Source organism: Sprattus sprattus (assembly GCF_963457725.1).
Source record: "Sprattus sprattus genome assembly, chromosome: 17".
NCBI lineage: Eukaryota > Metazoa > Chordata > Actinopteri > Clupeiformes > Clupeidae > Sprattus > Sprattus sprattus.
The window spans coordinates 15,472,390-15,489,800 of NC_137915.1; the positions used below are offsets into that span (position 1 = coordinate 15,472,390).

General features: G+C 44.9%; 1 protein-coding gene across 1 annotated transcript; it reads left to right on the top strand.

Annotated features, from left to right (window-relative positions):
* Positions 1–613: 613 nt before the first annotated feature.
* On the top strand, positions 614–16,702 carry spata13 (spermatogenesis associated 13; the record flags this gene model as incomplete). Its single annotated transcript, XM_080855461.1, has 12 exons — positions 614–685; positions 1,480–1,950; positions 6,259–6,403; positions 7,029–7,153; positions 9,572–9,751; positions 10,818–11,012; positions 11,565–11,744; positions 12,141–12,373; positions 13,562–13,691; positions 15,282–15,657; positions 16,276–16,350; positions 16,521–16,702. 12 exons carry the CDS (start codon positions 614–616, stop codon positions 16,700–16,702), a joined length of 2,364 nt encoding a protein of 787 aa, XP_080711587.1.
* Positions 16,703–17,411: the final 709 nt, after the last annotated feature.

Genomic DNA, 17,411 nt, shown 5'->3' on the forward strand with positions numbered 1-17,411 from the left:
AACCGCACCTGAATCACCTTGGCACCATGGCTGAAGTAGGTAGATCACATCTACTACAAAATCCTACAATCATATGACGTCACTTCCTGTCATTGTAGCTCAAACCCCCATATGATTGGTCAAAACCTTCACCAGTCTAGCTCAGCCTCTCTGCTGATTGGATTGGCCGGTTCCTGGGCGCGGGAGTTCATATTGTGACACGCAGACTGTTGGGGAAAGGTCACATGTTCATTCTGAGCAGGTTGGGGCACGGTGTAGGAGGGGGTTAACTCCAAAAAGAGCAGGAGCAAACCAAGTTAATGATTGCTGACTTCTGATGAAGTGAGGGGATTGCTCAAGCTTCCAGCTCCCACTTCTGAGAGGGACTAGTTATCAGAGAACATGGCAACCCCTACCCCCACCCTCCACCCCCATAACCACCACTCTCTGGGCAAAGTCCATGCCACACAGTGCCGGCAACACACACACACATGCGCGCGCACACTTGCTCACCCACACGGACACTTTGGGTCCTGCAAATTTGTCTCCTCAGTTCCTCTAGCAAACGGACAAAACAAAAATCCAGAGTGTGTTTGGCTATACTGTGTTGTGGAGAGAGTGTGTCTTTTCTACTATGGTGCTGATCTATTGTGTACCTTTTCAGTGCATATGGAAGACAACAGAGAAAGATGCAGATGAACAAGAGGTAAGTAGAAGGCTTTTGTGTATGTGTGTGTGTGTTTTATTTGTGAGGAACCTGCTTTTTCTGCACCCAACAAAGGTATGGGGAATAACACAAGCACAAATAGAGGACTTAAAATCACCAGTTTGTCTATGCTGTCAGGGTCTGACATTTAAGATTTAATCAAGTTAGTGCTGACTGTGTTGTATGTATGGCGTGTTGTAACTGCCTGTGATTATAGTTTTGAAAAGACTTGGCGTGACTAACACAAAGTGGCTAAAACAAATAAGCTATTACTTGAAAATGAATTATGGACTTTGTAAAGTTTACCCTCATCCAAACAGAAATGACTTATACTCTTACTGTTTAGTCAATCATTTATCTGTGCAGTTCAGAGAAGACCCCGTAAATACAGTAAATACATAAACACAGTAGAGAGTAGGGGAGTATTCAAATAGAGTACACCGATATATAAAGATAAACAGCGGTAACTAACAACTAACTAACTAACGATGTAAAAAAGTAGTACACACACATGAGAGAAAATAAATCCAAAACAGAAGTTGTATTACAATTGTGAAATCACGCCAACTTAAATTGCCTTTCCCTCCATCCACACCTAAGTCCTCCAAATAATCTTTTCCCCCCGTACAAACAGCTTACAGTCAAGATAAGGAGCAGTTTGTGTGTTTGTGTTGACTTGTCAACTCTAACTGAAATTCTGATCTCTGTCCTCCCTCTCTCTCCCTCCCTCTCTCTCTCTCCCTGTCTGTCTCCCTCTTCCTCTCCCTCTTCCTCTTCCTCTCCCTCTCTGTCAGTCTGCTGGAGACCCTAAAGGCACAGAAGAGGTCACAGAAGTCAGAGCACTGCTATCCAGCTGCCAACCTCTGGCTGACTCGCCCTCCACTCTGACCCCCACAGAGTCTCCTGCCAGCCCTACATCAGCGTCCGGTACTGACCCCCCCACTGCAGCAGTGATCCGGCGCCGCCCGGGGAGACCCAGACCACGGCCCATCTCCGACTATGCCCAGCTGGTGAGCAGGAAGTTCTCCATCCCAGAGGAGGAAGGGGCAGAGCTGCGATCACAGCCTGAGGCTGCCGCTTCCGCTGCTGCCATCCCCTCCCACGGTAACAGTAGCGCTGCTGCTAATGGCGACAGTCAAAAAAATCACCATGGCAACAGTCCTCAGGATCACCACTGGAGACGACCCATGTCCGCCATCGAAGGAATGGAATACTTCCCCTCAACTGGCGCTGAGGACAGGGAGGATCTCGACAGCCTGCCCTCGGTAAGTGAGTGAAATGGAGAACCCTTAACAGTTTAATGGTGGCAGAAAGGCAGCGTTGCGTGTTCTGGGTAATATCACATAAAGTTATTTGGGCTTCTGCATGAGTATTGCATCCATACCAATGACTTAAAAGCATGGACAGTATGGATGTCCTGCCCTTCTGTCATGTAGAAATTACACCAAAATGTGCCAGATTAAGACATGCTAGATGTTTAAATTGGAACTAGATACTATGTAAAGTGTATTTAGAGTGTAGTGTTGTATGTAGTATAGAGTGTAGAGTGTAGTAAAAAGTATATGATATTTGTATATTTGGTTCAATCTCCTCCATTTTGTAGTTCGTTGGTTGCTTCACTTTTAAAATGCGCTTACGGTGTCTGTGACAGACCGAGCCTCGGTTGCCGTCAAAAATGTGGGTTCGGCCCGAAAAGCTCAGAGACAGAGTGAGGGTTCAAATGTAAGTTTTAATATGCTTTATTATATTCAGGAGGACTGCTAAGCCTCTCAATTAAGAGAGGACAAACTGAAACAGTCCCCAAGAATATCACCTGCTAAGCCTCTAAACATAGTAGAGGACAACATGCAGCAGTACAACTCTATTATAAATACCTGCTATGCCTCACCTAAAGAGAGGACAACAATCAGCAGGCAAAAAGGGGTCTACATAGACACACATACCTAGACTAACCAAACTAGACAGAACAATGAACATACAGCCGCGGAAAAAATTAAGAGACCACTTCAAAATTATCAGTTTCTCTGGTTTTACTATTTATTGGTATGTGTTAAAGTAAAATGTGCATTTTAGTTTTATTCTATAACCTACTGGCAACATTCCTACCAAATTTCAAATAAAAATATTGTCATTTAGATCATTTATTTGCAGAAAAATGACAATTGGTCAAAATAGCAAAAAAGATGCAGTGTCTTCAGATCTCGAATAATGCAAAGAAAACAAGCTCATATTCATTTTTAAACTACACAATACTAATGCTTACACTTAGGAAGAGTTCAGAAATCAATATGTGGTGGAATAACCTTGATTTAAAATCACAACTTTCATGTGTCTTGGCATGCTCTCCACCAGTCTTTCACATTTCCGTTGGGTGACTTTATGCTACTCCTGGCGCAAGAATTCAAGCAGCTCGGCTTCTTTTCATGGCTTGTGACCATCCATCTTCCTCTTGATCACATTTCAGAGGTTTTTTATGGGATTCAGGTCTCGAAATTGGGCTGGCCATGACAGGGTCCTGATCTGGTGGTACTCCATCCACACCTTTACTGGCCTGGCTATGTGGCATGGAGCATTGCCCTGCTGGAAAAAACATTTCTCAGAGTTGGGGAACATTGTCAGAGCTAAAGGAAGCAAGTTTTTCTTCCGGGACAACGTTGTACTTTGCCTGGCTGAGGTTTGTAAAAGACCATAAGGATTGAAAAAAGCGGACTGGAGGGTCTTCTAGTTCGTCTTCTCTGATTAGTCCAATTTTCAGCTTTGCCCAACACATGGTCGTCTGATGGTTAGACGGAGACCTGGAGAGGCCTACAAGCCAGAGAGTCTTGCACCTACTGTGAAATCGAACTCATCAGAGAAGACGAACTTAGAAGAACCTCCAGTCCGCTTTTTCAATCCTTATGGTCTTTTACAAACCTCAGCCAGGCAAAGTACAACGTTGTCCCGGAAGAAAAACTTGCTTCCTTTGGCTCTGACAATGTTCCCCAACTCTGAGAAGTGTTTTTTCCAGCAGGGCAATGCTCCATGCCACACAGCCAGGCCAGTAAAGGTGTGGATGGAGTACCACCAGATCAGGACCCTGTCATGGCCAGCCCAATTTCGAGACCTGAATCCCATAAAAAACCTCTGAAATGTGATCAAGAGGAAGATGGATGGTCACAAGCCATGAAAAGAAGCCGAGCTGCTTGAATTCTTGCGCCAGGAGTAGCATAAAGTCACCCAACGGCAATGTGAAAGACTGGTGGAGAGCATGCCAAGACACATGAAAGTTGTGATTTTAAATGAAGGTTATTCCACCAAATATTGATTTCTGAACTCTTCCGAAGTGTAAGCATTAGTATTGTGTAGTTTAAAAATGAATATGAGCTTGTTTTCTTTGCATTATTCGAGATCTGAAGACACTGCATCATTTTTGCTATTTTGACCAATTGTCATTTTTCTGCAAATAAATGATCTAAATGACAATATTTTTATTTGAAATTTGGTAGGAATGTTGCCAGTAGGTTATAGAATAAAACTAAAATGCACATTTTACTTTAACACATACCAATAAATAGTAAAACCAGAGAAACTGATAATTTTGAAGTGGTCTCTTAATTTTTTCCGCGGCTGTATATACATGGCAGCCAGCACCATTTCTACACACAGGGGGAGACACAAAAATGTAACAATACAATAATGACAAAACAGACCCTGAGACATAAACATAGTATTTCCTCACTATCAAACAAATAAATAAATATGCAATAAATAGATAATGTCTCACAGGTTTGTAAAAACCACCTTCTGGTGGCCCAGACCATTTGTAGTGTCCCCTCTCCCAGTCTAGGCAATTAGCAGTTCAATGAAGTAGGAACAAAAAATATATATGTTCTGGGTTTCCGGCGGCGCTTCTTACTGTCGGACCGACCATCTAGCAGATGGCACAACCTCCCCAACCGGTTGGTAGATGTTTTCCCCATTTCATTCAACTCTGTTGGTGCACCACCTTCATTTAAATAAATAGTTTGTGTAGTTAGTTGTGTGTGTGTGTGTGTGTGTGTGTGTGTGTGTGCAAACCATGTCTGTTTGGGTGTGCTAGATGTTGCAAACATGGGGCAGGAGTGTGCGTTTCATGTGCGGTCGCACCTCGACCGTGGATGTCCATGCTTTTGGCAGTCATTGGTCCATACAGAGGGGAATTGGTGGCTTTGACTTGAGAGAGAACCAGCCTCAGTCTGATGGCCGGAGCCCAGGAGTAAATGTGTGTGCTATCTGCTCTCGGATATCAGCATATCACTGGGTTTGTTTGACAGAGGCAGGTCCTTGATCAAATAATGTGGTTTGAATGGCACGATCTAAAGCATGAGAACTACCATATCTTGGTTCCCAGCAGATCAGCCATACACAGGCTCTGCCAGGAGAAGCCTTATGTGTGAATACACAGTGACTAATCGCCTGGCCAGCACATTCTCATTCATTTGTACGCATCTCCAATAACCAGGAGGATGTGTTGAGCCTGGTTATTGGAGGTCAATGCTGCTGAACAATCACATGCTAGCCTGCCTGCTAGTTAGCCATTGCCTGTTTGTTTTAAAGGTTCACGAGTTTTCGTGATAACTTCACGGACTTTCACATAAAGCAAGTGAAATTGGAGTGATTCAGTGTGTCTCTCCCTTTCATATCAATTAGGTTCTTGAGATTTGAAGAGATGGGAGCTTCAACTGATGTTTAGGGCTCCAAGATGAGATTGGAGAGCTTAGTATGCAGCCTATAGGCAATATTATTCAATAAAGAGCATTGTATGTTCAATTTATGGTTTGGTCAGCTGAAAATCCATTCTCGTTTGAAAAAATGCCCTCTCCACCCTAGTTCTTGGAAGTTAATGTTGCTGAACAGTCACGTGCTAGCCTGCAAGTTAGCCATTGCCTGTTTGATGTAGAGGTTCACGAGTTTTTGTGATAACTTCATGGACTTACACCCAAAGCAAAGGAAATTGGGATGATTCAGTGTGTCTCCCCTTGGAGAATAATGGTACTGAACAATCACATTCTAGAGTCCTCAGAGTCTGAGAGTCTGTTCATGTTTGGATAAATGACCGTTCTCTCCCCCGGGCAATGTTACAACACAGTGGAAAAATAAAAAAATACCTCTAGACAGAAGAAGGTTAATGAATGTACTGAAAGAACCGAGACTGCAGTTTTCATAACCACATCCTGGCCGGAGAGTTTGAACAACATGGGGGACAGGGAGAGGTCTTTCTCATGAATGCAGCTGTATGTTGCTCCCGAAATAAAAAGATGATTCTCTCTCAGATTTCTGTGTGAATACAACATAATTATCTTGATGGATCAATCCCTTATTAATTGCTTTTCGGGTGACTGATTTCCTTGAAAGTGTCTCATCTTTTAAATCTTTTAAAATTTGAAAAGACAAAGAAAATGCGATCATTGTCCAACATATATGTCCTCATGTTTTGTACAAGTAACTGGGACTGCTACTCCGAATACTTAAAAAACAAGGCCTTTATATTTACATACCGCTGGAACTGTCTGATAACGTGTGTGTGTGTGTGTGTGTGTGTGTGTGTGTTCTAGCCGGTGACGCGCCCCCCTATGCCGTCCCGCCAGGTGCCCCCCTACAGGGCCGTGTCGGCGCGCCTCAGGCCCAACATCCTCTCTCAGAGCACCCCCATCGGACTGGACCGGGTCGGACGCCGCAAGCTGCACCGTGTACTCAGTGGTGAGGGCGATCGTTTAAGAGAGAGATTGTGTGTGTGTGTGTGTGTGTGTGTGCGCGCGCGCGCGTTTGTCAGCTCATGTTTGATGTTAATAAACACTGAGGGGTGAGTGGTGAGAGAAATTGTTTGAGAGGTGTGTGTGTGTGTGTGTGTGTGTGTGTGTGTGTGGTAGTTCTAGTAGTGTATGCATTTATGTGTGTGTAGGAGAGATGTGTGTGTATGTTTGTGTGTTTGCGTCCACCTACAATGAAAGTGTTCTTTTCTCTAGTCACACCCATTGCTGGAGACGTAGTACACATGTGTGTATAACCAACACTGTGTGTTTCTATCTTGATTATTCTGTGTTGAGAGAGACACAGCATGGTTGTCGGAGTCCTTGTATTTGAATGTGTGAGAGAGAGCGTGTTGTTGCCATTGTATAATCCCCTCTGTGTCTATGTCTGTCCCTTAGGCGTAGGCGTAACCCTGTGTGTGTTTGTGTTAAACTACTGAAATTGCATGTATGTGTTTGTGTACCCCTTGGTGTGTAACTGTGTGTGTGTGTCTGTGTGCATGTATAATTGTGTGTCTGTATAAACATGTATGTGTGTGAGAGAGGGATTCTATAACCTTGTGTGTGTGTAACAGATGGCACCTCAGAGGGATGCTCGGTGCTGGACGACAGCGTAAGCGAGGAGGATGGCAGCTTTGATGAGCTCACCAACGTTACCTCGTACCTCCAGTCTGGAGTGGAGCTGACTGCCCTCAACCAGGTCTGACACTGCCATCTACACACACACACACACACACACACACACACACACACACACACACACTGCTATCTATACACACACACACACACACTGCTATCTATACACACACACACACACACTACACACTGCCAGCTCCACACACACACACACACACACACACACACACACACGCTGCTATCTATATATACACTCACACACACACACACACGCTGCTATCTATACACACACACACACACACACACAAACACACACACAAACGCTGCTATCTAAACACAAACACACACACACTACACTACACACTGCCAGCTCCACACACACACACACACAGACACACATAGACACCGACAGCTCCACACACAGACACACACAGACACACACACACACACACACACACTGCCATCACTACACAGACAGATACTCAGACACCCACATGTTTGCATATTTATAGGAACACGTACACTCACACATGTATACAAACAGTTACAACATTTGGAAAATACAGTGTACTGATCTGAAGGGGTGTCATTCTGCCTACTTTGGGTGCGTGTGTGTGTGTGTGTGTAGTTCTGGGCCATGTGGACAACTGCGTGTTTCTTGCAATAAATGTATCTCTTGCTATGTGGGTGTGGGAATGTGTGTGTGTGTGTGTGTGTGTTCCCCTGGACCAAATGGACAACTGTGTGTGTCTTGCAGTACATTTATCTCCTGCTATGTGGGTGTGGAAGTGTGTGTGTGTATGTGGGGTGGTTCAGGGCCACAGAGAGACTAGCTGTGTGTATAAACAGTGTATATACAGTGTTAACATTTTCGGTGGGCGGGTAGCAAGTCTTGTATGCGTTGCAGGCAGTAACCTTTGCTTGTGCTCTTTATCTGGTCTCTGTGTAGGTCTTTACCATAGGGGAGGAATGCAGTGTGTGCATTTAGAGTTTACTGCAGTGGGATCAGATTACCCTGTGTGTGTGTGTGTGTGTGTGTGTGTGTGTGTGTGTGTGTGTGTGGGAGTGAGAGAGAGGGTGTACGAGTGGGCTCCCACCCTTATGGTTGCATTGTATCTATAGTGTATGAATGCTTCAGGGCCTTAGCAGTGACTTTTTTTTGTTTATTTGTCTCACAGACAGACGCTCACTCACCATAGAATATAGACAGTCCCAATCCCAGCATTCTCTGGTGGGTTCTGGGACAAGCCTGCAAAAGGAAGTAGAATAAGAGATGGGCAGTTGAATGCACTTGGTTTGATATTCGATCATTTCATAACTTCATTAGCGGATGCATAAAATGCTCCTATTCATATTGTAATTGAAGTCACAGTTGAGAACACATTTTCTGCACCAAGATGGCTGCAGAGAAAATGTAAGATATTGGAAAGATCAATCGTAATGCATCATAGAATGTTGTATGGTAAAAAGTTAACAATTGCAATAATATTTCATTGTGACCCAAATATCGTGATGACATCGTATCGTCGTCTCTGTGGCAATTCCCACTCCTAATATCCAGCCGCCGGAAGACTGTTAATACGTTGATAAGTTGTAGGCACACACAGAATTAATTGTATTTGAAATCCTACCAGATTCGCTAAACCACTTCCGGAATTAGTCTGGATAACACCTGGATTTGGAGTGGTGTTATTGTTAACGCAATACTCACGGCTCACGGCTGTAGACTGCATGTTTCACACTTCCCATAACAATGGGGACAGCAAAGCCCATTAATATCAGCTGGGGTGACACCACATCAGGAGATGTTGCATTAATAGTTGCATTCATTTTTATTAATTAATGAATATATAGCTGAATGTTATACAAGATACGCATGGGGCCTGTCTCTGTGTGTGCATTTCTGTGTGTAACCGTCCATCATCCTGTGTGCAGTGCTGTCTGTAACTAACTCTCTGTTTGTGTTCACCATCATCCTGTGTGCAGTGCTGTCTGTAACTACCTCTGCTTCTGTGTCCACCATCATCCTGTGTGCAGTGCTGTCTGTAACTACCTCTGCTTCTGTGTCCACCATCATCCTGTGTGCAGTGCTGTCTGTAACTACCTCTGCTTCTGTGTCCACCATCATCCTGTGTGCAGTGCTGTCTGTAACTACTTCTGTGTGTCTTACATCATCCTGTGTGCAGTGCTGTCTGTAACTACCTCTGCTTCTGTGTCCACCATCATCCTGTGTGCAGTGCTGTCTGTAACTACCTCTGCTTCTGTGTCCACCATCATCCTGTGTGCAGTGCTGTCTGTAACTACCTCTGCTTCTGTGTCCACCATCATCCTGTGTGCAGTGCTGTCTGTAACTACCTCTGCTTCTGTGTCCACCATCATCCTGTGTGCAGTGCTGTCTGTAACTACCTCTGCTTCTGTGTCTTACATCATCCTGTGTGCAGTGTTGTCTGTAACTACCTCTGTGTGTGTGTGTGTCTTGCAGCTCATCAGCTCGGGCCATGTGGTGTATGCGGAGGCCCTGTGGGACCACGTCACCATGGAGGAGCAGGAGCTGGCCTTCCAGGCGGGGGACGTGATCCGTGTGGTGGAGGCCTCCAGCAAGGACTGGTGGTTTGGGCTGGTGGGCGATAGCGAGGCCTGGTTCCCCTCCAGTTTTGTGAGGGTAAGAGAACACGCACCAAGATTTACCCTTACACACACACACACACACACACACACACACACACACTTTTACTCACATACACACACTCATGCACATACAGACACACTCTCATGCACATACACGCACACAATCATATGCACACACACACACACACATATATGCACACACTTTTACGCACATACAGAGACACACTCGTGTACACACACACACACACACACACACACACACACCACACACTCATTGACACACACACACACACACACACATATACTGGGATGGCACACATGCTGCCAGGCAGACCTAGCGTGGGACTGGTCGTATGTGGCGCCATGGTAACGGTGCCTGAATGGCAGCTATGCGCGAACCAACAGGGCATGGCAGTCGCCATGGCGGTGGGCATGTTTGACTGGGCGCCAGTGATGAGGAAAGTGATGCAGAGCGTGCAATCAGGGTGTCGTGTTTACGACGCCTCGGAGCCAAGAGTGATGCATGTTCTGCTTGAACTAAGGGCCAAACGTGCCCACACACAACTCCTCGCCAGAATATTCAGTAACTTCCAGTAACTACTTGGGTTTCTCACTCTACATTGGACATCAACAGACACATTTGATGTGTGGTTTTAAAACATTCTGTGTTGAAATACTCTTATTTGTCTTCATCACTTTCCTTTCTCCTTTCCCATAACATTTATTCGGTGAATACAGACAAAATGTGATTGGCCCTGATAAAGAATTGGTATTGCGCTGTCATCTGTTTCCAAACTTGTTGGTTGTTATTGTTGGGCGCTTAACATATAATTCAGCTAGAGAGCATCACTATAACTGTGTTGACTAGCTGTAGATTAGTCAGTGTAATGCCCATAAACTGAGACGTGTGTGTGTGTGTGTGTGGTGTGTGCGCTCAACTGGTAGAGCTACTGATAAAGCAAGGTTCTAACAAAAGCCAAGATCATGGCTTTCATACTGAAAGAGTGCAAGAGTAGATGAAAATGCATGTATGTACTATACTGTCAGTCCCTGCGTATAAAAGCGTCTTCTAAATGAGTAAATGTGAATGTGCTTGGCAGGTGCGTGTGAACCAGGAAGACTCAAGCGGAGGGAGCGTGGAGAGTGTAGAGATGGCTATGGACCAGGAGGCGGTGTTGCCTAGAGACAAGCGGGCGCAGAGCACAGTGCACAGGGAGCAGATGAGGACTAACGTCATCAGGGAGATCATGAGCACTGAGAGAGACTACATCAAACACCTGAGGGACATCTGTGATGTAAGGACACACTCTTAACCCTGCCCCCCTACACACACACACCCTACCACACGCCCTTAACCCCCTCCACAAATTACCACAAGCTCTGACCCCTCCCCCCCCCCCCCCCCCCCACACACACCCTACCACACGCTCTTAACGCCCTCCACATCCTACCACACGCTCTCCAGTAGGCAGTTTCATTCAGAGTTAGCACTCTTGCCTAATCCATGATCATCATCATCTGTTCTTTATTTAATCCTCAGGAAAACACATAGAGGGAAAACATTTGTGTTGTCATAATATTTGTCAGTTATATTTAGTCTTTCAACTTACATAATAGGTCATTTTGTTTAAAGCAATGAATGTTGGCTGGTAAGTTGCCAGTCGATGAACTTCTGGCCAAACTGTTGCTCTATTGTTGCCCCCTACTGGTGGCTTGGTGGTGATGATTTTTTTCCATGTTGTAATGTTTTCATATTTTCACATGCATTCTCATAACAAGAAGAAGTTTTGTATTATTTAAAGTTATAGCCAGTTCCTCATGACTTGTTCTGAACCATTCTTTCACAGGGATATATCCGCCAGTGTCGCAAACACCCAGGCATGTTCACAGACCTGCAGCTCAAAACCATCTTCAGCAACATCGAGGACATCTACAAGTTCCAGAGGAAGTTTCTGAAGGACCTTGAGAAGAAATACGACAAGGAAGAGCCCCACCTGAGTGAGATCGGCTACTGTTTCCTCCAGCAGGTACAACACCCCCAACACCCCCAACACCCCCACCACACACACCACACACACCACACACGCCACACACACCACACACACCACACACACACACACACACACTCACACACACTCACACACACGCACACACACACACGCCCACATCGGCTGTTCGAAGTAGGGGTCAATAATGTTTTTTGGTTTGCTGTGCTCCTGGTATGTAAACACTCACTCTTGTTTCGTTTCTTTTTCTCTGTCTTCTTCTTTAAACCCTTTGCCCCACTCCCTTCCCTTCCTTTATCCATCCCTTTATCTTTCCTTTATCGTTTATCTTTTTCCCCTATGCCCCCTTTCTATCTCCCTTCCCCTCTCTCTCTCTTTGTGTTTCTCTCTTCATCCCTCCCTCTCTCTCCCTCCCAGGGGGATGGTTTCTCCATCTACTCTGACTACTGTAACACCCACCCTGTGGCGTGTGTGGAGCTGCAGCGGCTGATGAAGCTGAGTCGCTACAAGCACTTCTTCGAGGCCTGCCGGCTGCTGCAGCAGATGATTGACATCTCGCTGGCCGGCTTCCTGCTCACGCCCGTGCAGAAGATCTGCAAGTACCCGCTGCAGCTGGGCGAGCTGCTCAAGTACACGCCCAAAGACCACAGGTAACGCCACGGTCCATCATGTGTGTGTGTGTGTGTGTGTGTGTGTGTGTGTGTGTGTGGGGGAGGGCACATGTGTGTTTATCTCTGGGTGTGTGTGGGCAGAGAGGATGGGTGAATGAGTAACACATTTAATTACATCCAGTCCAAGGAAAAGAGTAGGAGGGAGGGAGTAGGAGGGAGGGAGTAGGAGGGAGGGAAGCTGGAGGAGTTCTGTATGTGTTTGTGGGCAGACTGATGAAGAGGAGGTTGATTGAGTAACTCAGGAGTAGGTTCGAAAGTTCAGACCCATAGATTAGATATCAGATAGGCAACACGTTCTACTGTCTACTGTACAAAATGTTAGTGTGTGTGTATGTCTCTCTGTCTGTCTTTCTGTGTGTGTGCGTGTGTGGACGGATAGACGGACTGCTTGGCAGCATTTTCATAAAAGTCAAGTCAACAGAATTATGTATTAGTAATGGTCTTTTTAGCCATGACCATAGCTACATTTCTATTAACCACATCAAATGCTGCTTTAGCTCAAACAGTAAAGCAACTGCTAGAACTACAAGTACCACAATGCCAAAATATTGGGTTTGAGTTCCAGGAAGCAGATGCAGAAGCGCCATACATTGTCTATATACCTGAACTTATAAGTCACTTTTGATAAATCACTCTTCTAGATATCTGTGAATTGTAGTATGTTCAGACAATGTTCCTGAGTAAAGTTGCTCAGTGTATTCAGCCAGTAGGGAGCCGACTGTGTGTTGAGTTGACTGACAGTGGAACATTGGGGAGGATGAGTAGCACATTCCATCACACTCTGTCTGAGAGAGTGATTAGAGGAGGAAGCTGGAGGATGAGTGTAGGACTGGAGAGATAGACAGGTGGAGTGATCCTCTGTGTGGTTTTGTGGTCAGACAGACAGACAGACAGACTAACAGAAAGTCAGTGAGACACAGAAACAGGTTCATAAGTGTATATCCGAATATCTTTCCTCCTTTATTTTGTACATAAAACTACTCAAAAACACTTGCTTGTGTTTGTGTTAATGCTGTGCATTTTGTTCAAACGTCTACTGCACTGAAATTGAGAGACAGTCAGAATTTTTTTGTACCAAAATACAAAATAATAAACCAACTTGCCTTGTGAATTGGACAAATGATTTATTCATTCCAAAGTCGTTTCTAAGTGTTCTTGTGTGTTTAGTGATTACAGGGGCGTGAGCGACGCCTACGAGGCGATGAAGAACGTGGCGAGCCTGATCAACGAGAGGAAGAGGAGGCTGGAGAGCATCGACACCATCGCCCAATGGCAGGTCTCCATCCTGCGCTGGGAGGTGAGGATCTCGACCCGCTTTTATTTTGGCACGAATTTGACCGGTTTTGAAATCAGAAGGAAGTGTAAGAACCTCAGTGTGTCCTCTCTGAGCACCATGGGAGTGTGCTTGGTGTAGCGTTGGCTTCAAGATGTTGTAAAAGTTTTCCCTGTTGAGGGATTTCCAATTAGGGAATTAGACAAATATCCTTGCGTGATTGTTTTTTCTTTTTAATCCAGTAAAGTGCTCAAGTGTATGTTTCAGTCAGTCGACTGTGCCCAGTGCACTGAGCACTTGAATAGATTAAAAAACTCAATTCCTCTCTAATATAATTAGACATTTCCGGGCACAGCTGGTCAGATATGGCAACGGTCTTGTCTGGGCAGTGGTGAAGTTGGCACAAGTTACAAGTGGTTAAGATCCTCTCTACTCTGCCATCAAAAGTCTGATCAGACACTGGGCAACTTTGCTTGGCAGCATTGTCATAAAAGTCAAGTCAACAGAATTTAGTATTTGTAATGGTCTTTTAAGCCATGATCATAGCTAAATTACTATTCACCACATGAAATGCTTCTTTAGCTGAAACAGTAGAGCAACTGGTAGAACTACAAGTACCACAATGCCAAAAGTCTCGGGTTTGATTCCCAGGAGTCAGATGCAGACAGCTATTCATTGTGTACTATATTTGAATTAATAAGTCACTTTTGATAAATCACTCTTCTTTATATATGTGAATATAAGTATGTTCAGGCAGTGTTCCTGAGTAAAGTTGCTCAGTGTATTCTGGGAGTAGACAGCCAACTGAGACCCCAGGAGACCAACAGTGTAATGGAATATTTTCCCCTGTTATGTCTCTCATCGCCTAGTATTCTGGTTCTCTATTCGTTATCAATGTATTGCTATTCCACTGAGAGTCACTTCAAGTGGACTGTAATTGGATAACGCATAGAGCAGTATATCGGATTACCAAGGAAGTGCTTGTTATATAATCCTTATTTTTCCGTCGTAGTGATGGACACTTGTCAATCACCCTGGTCTAGCCAGCTTTGGTCTAGTAAACTGACTTGAATGCATTTATAATCTTATGCTAGCAGGTGATGGCCTCTCACCTAGATCCAGTGGTCAAGATAGGTAAAGGATGGTAGGGTTTGTTTGCCATGACCAAACGTTGTAGTGGAAATCTTGCATGAGAAGCAAACCAACACCAAAACACACACACACACACACACACACACACAAAAGAGATACTGCAGATTATGCAGAATATGTAAGAGAATGCATCATGTCGTTAGTGAAAACAATGAACTAAAATCAATAATCTAACTGAACTCTGCTCCAGTGACGTGACGCAAGAAGAGATGAGGTGTATGCTCTATAACATTCACAGCTAATGTTGATATTCCTTTGGCAAGCCTTCAACATCATATCTTTTATCTTGCTCTGTGATCAAGGTTTCACTTAAGAAACATCTCAAGAACTAAATAAAAAAAATCTGGATGTAAAGGGTGTTCTTCAAGTGTAAATTGGATGTGCAAAGTGCAAACTTGTAAGGAACAAAGCTGCCTGGATGTCCTCCTATTCCTCCACATTAATGCTCCCCTGTCCCCTCAGGGCGAGGACGTGCTGACACGCAGCTCCGAGCTCATCCACTCGGGGGAGCTAACGCGCATGGTGCGCCAGGGCAAGACGCAGCAGCGCAGCTTCTTCCTCTTCGACCACCAGCTGGTCTTCTGCAAGAAGGACGTGCTGCGTCGCGACCTGTTCTACTACCGCGGGCGGCTGGACACGGACGCCACTGAGCTGCAGGACCTTCCCGACGGACGCAACACGGAGCTGGGCGGCGTCAACCTCAGGAACGCCATCAGGCTGAGGAATGCAGAGACAGGGGAGGTGTGCACACTGTGCTGCCGCAAGGACGAGGACAAGCGCCGCTGGCTGGAGGCGTTCGCCCGGGAGAGGAGACGCGTCCAGGAGGACCAGGAGATGGGTGAGTGGAAGCAGAGGAGAGGTCCTAAGACTTAAGTGAACACTCATACAGAGAGAGAAATCCTGCAGTAGTGTTTATGTTCAGTCGTATGACAAGTTTCTGAAAGATTTATTAAGTTGGTATTTTCCTTGTCATCACCACTAAGTCTTTTTTAAAGGATTCCCCATTGGATTCTCCTTTACGTAACACTATTTGAGGTATGGTTTTGTAGGCAACTAGTTTTGGTATCATCCTAAAATTCATTTTGATAGCATATGGTCATGTGAAGGACAGATAAACACCCGTGTCTTTCCCACTAGCCATTCAGGATATGCACTATGTAGTTCTGTGTGTCCTGGCTGGAACACCTTGCAAAAATGGAATAAAAGCTTTCACAGCATGACATTTCCAGCTATACTGCCAAAAAACACCAGTTACAGTGTTGGCAAGTTTTTATCAGTCTCAACTGGGCTGTTGGTGGTGTTTGCAAGGTTTTTGCATACCTTTTAGGTAGCTAGCGTGCTAGTTTAGGAACAGAACTCCTTATTGCTGCTTTAAACCCAGGTCTATGTGTAATCATTTGTGTAGTCGGTAACGAGGAGTAAATAATGTCATGGATCTCATTTTGCTATTCCACAGGTATGGAGATTAGTCAAGAACAACGGAAACAAGCGATTCTCAACGCCCAGAAATCAAAGCAAGGCAAAATAAAAAGTAAGCTAGACACAAAACATGGCTCCGTGAAAGGACTGCACTTTGTTGAATGCTGAACGCTGACGCTTGTTTTCAAATGCTTCTCCTCAGACTGCTATTGCTGTGGTTGTACTCTTCACCTCGTATGTTTATTTGTAGGTCATTTACACATTGTGTTGGTGTGTTTTCAGGTATGGGTTACTCTGGCCACCCAGTGCCTACGCAGTACCAGCCCCTTCACCCTCTTCACCAGCGCCACGTTACCGTGCCAACCAGCGTCCCGGAGCAACAGGTGTTTTCGTTAGCCGAGCCAAAGCGGAAACCCACCCACCTCTGGTACAACCTCACTAGACACGCCCTCTTCAGGAAGTAGAGCAAAAGCCCATCCTACCCCTGGTACAACTTCAATGGTCCTGCTCTCTTCAGACAGTTGAATAAAAGCCCTTATTGGCCACATCCTTTTCAGGAAGTGAGGAAGAGCGAGACAGTGCTCCTTTAAAGTATACATAATATGAGTAGAATATCTATAGGAAGACATGTTGCCCAATAGATGTGAAGCCCCACTGAAGTTTGGCCTGTCATGAACTGAATGAATACGTTTCGTATTGCAAAGTGCCTATGATTTGGAAAAACCACAGGAGGCTTCCCCATCATGCACCATATTTACTGTGTAGGTGTGTGTGTGTGTGTGTGTGTGTGTGTGTAAGTAAGTGTGTGTGTGTGTGTATGTATGTATGTGTGTATGTGTGCATGTGCACATACGTGTGATTGAGTGTGTGTTCGTGTGCGTGTGTGTGTGTGTAAGTGCCTGTGACTTGAGGGTGGAGAGAGCCCAAAAGTGTTATGTGAATCTTGATTCCATCCATTTCACTGGTGTGGTGAACATGCTGCTCATATTGAGATTTTCCCTTCCCCTCAACCTACAAATGTGTTTTATATTAATAACGGCAATGATGTATATTCGGCTTTTAAATTACATATTTCTATGTCTGTTTTTTTGTTTTGTTTTATTTTATGTCTGTATATTTAAGGCTGGAACCTTCTGAATTTAGACCTCACTTGTGATGGCCGTCACCGCCTGA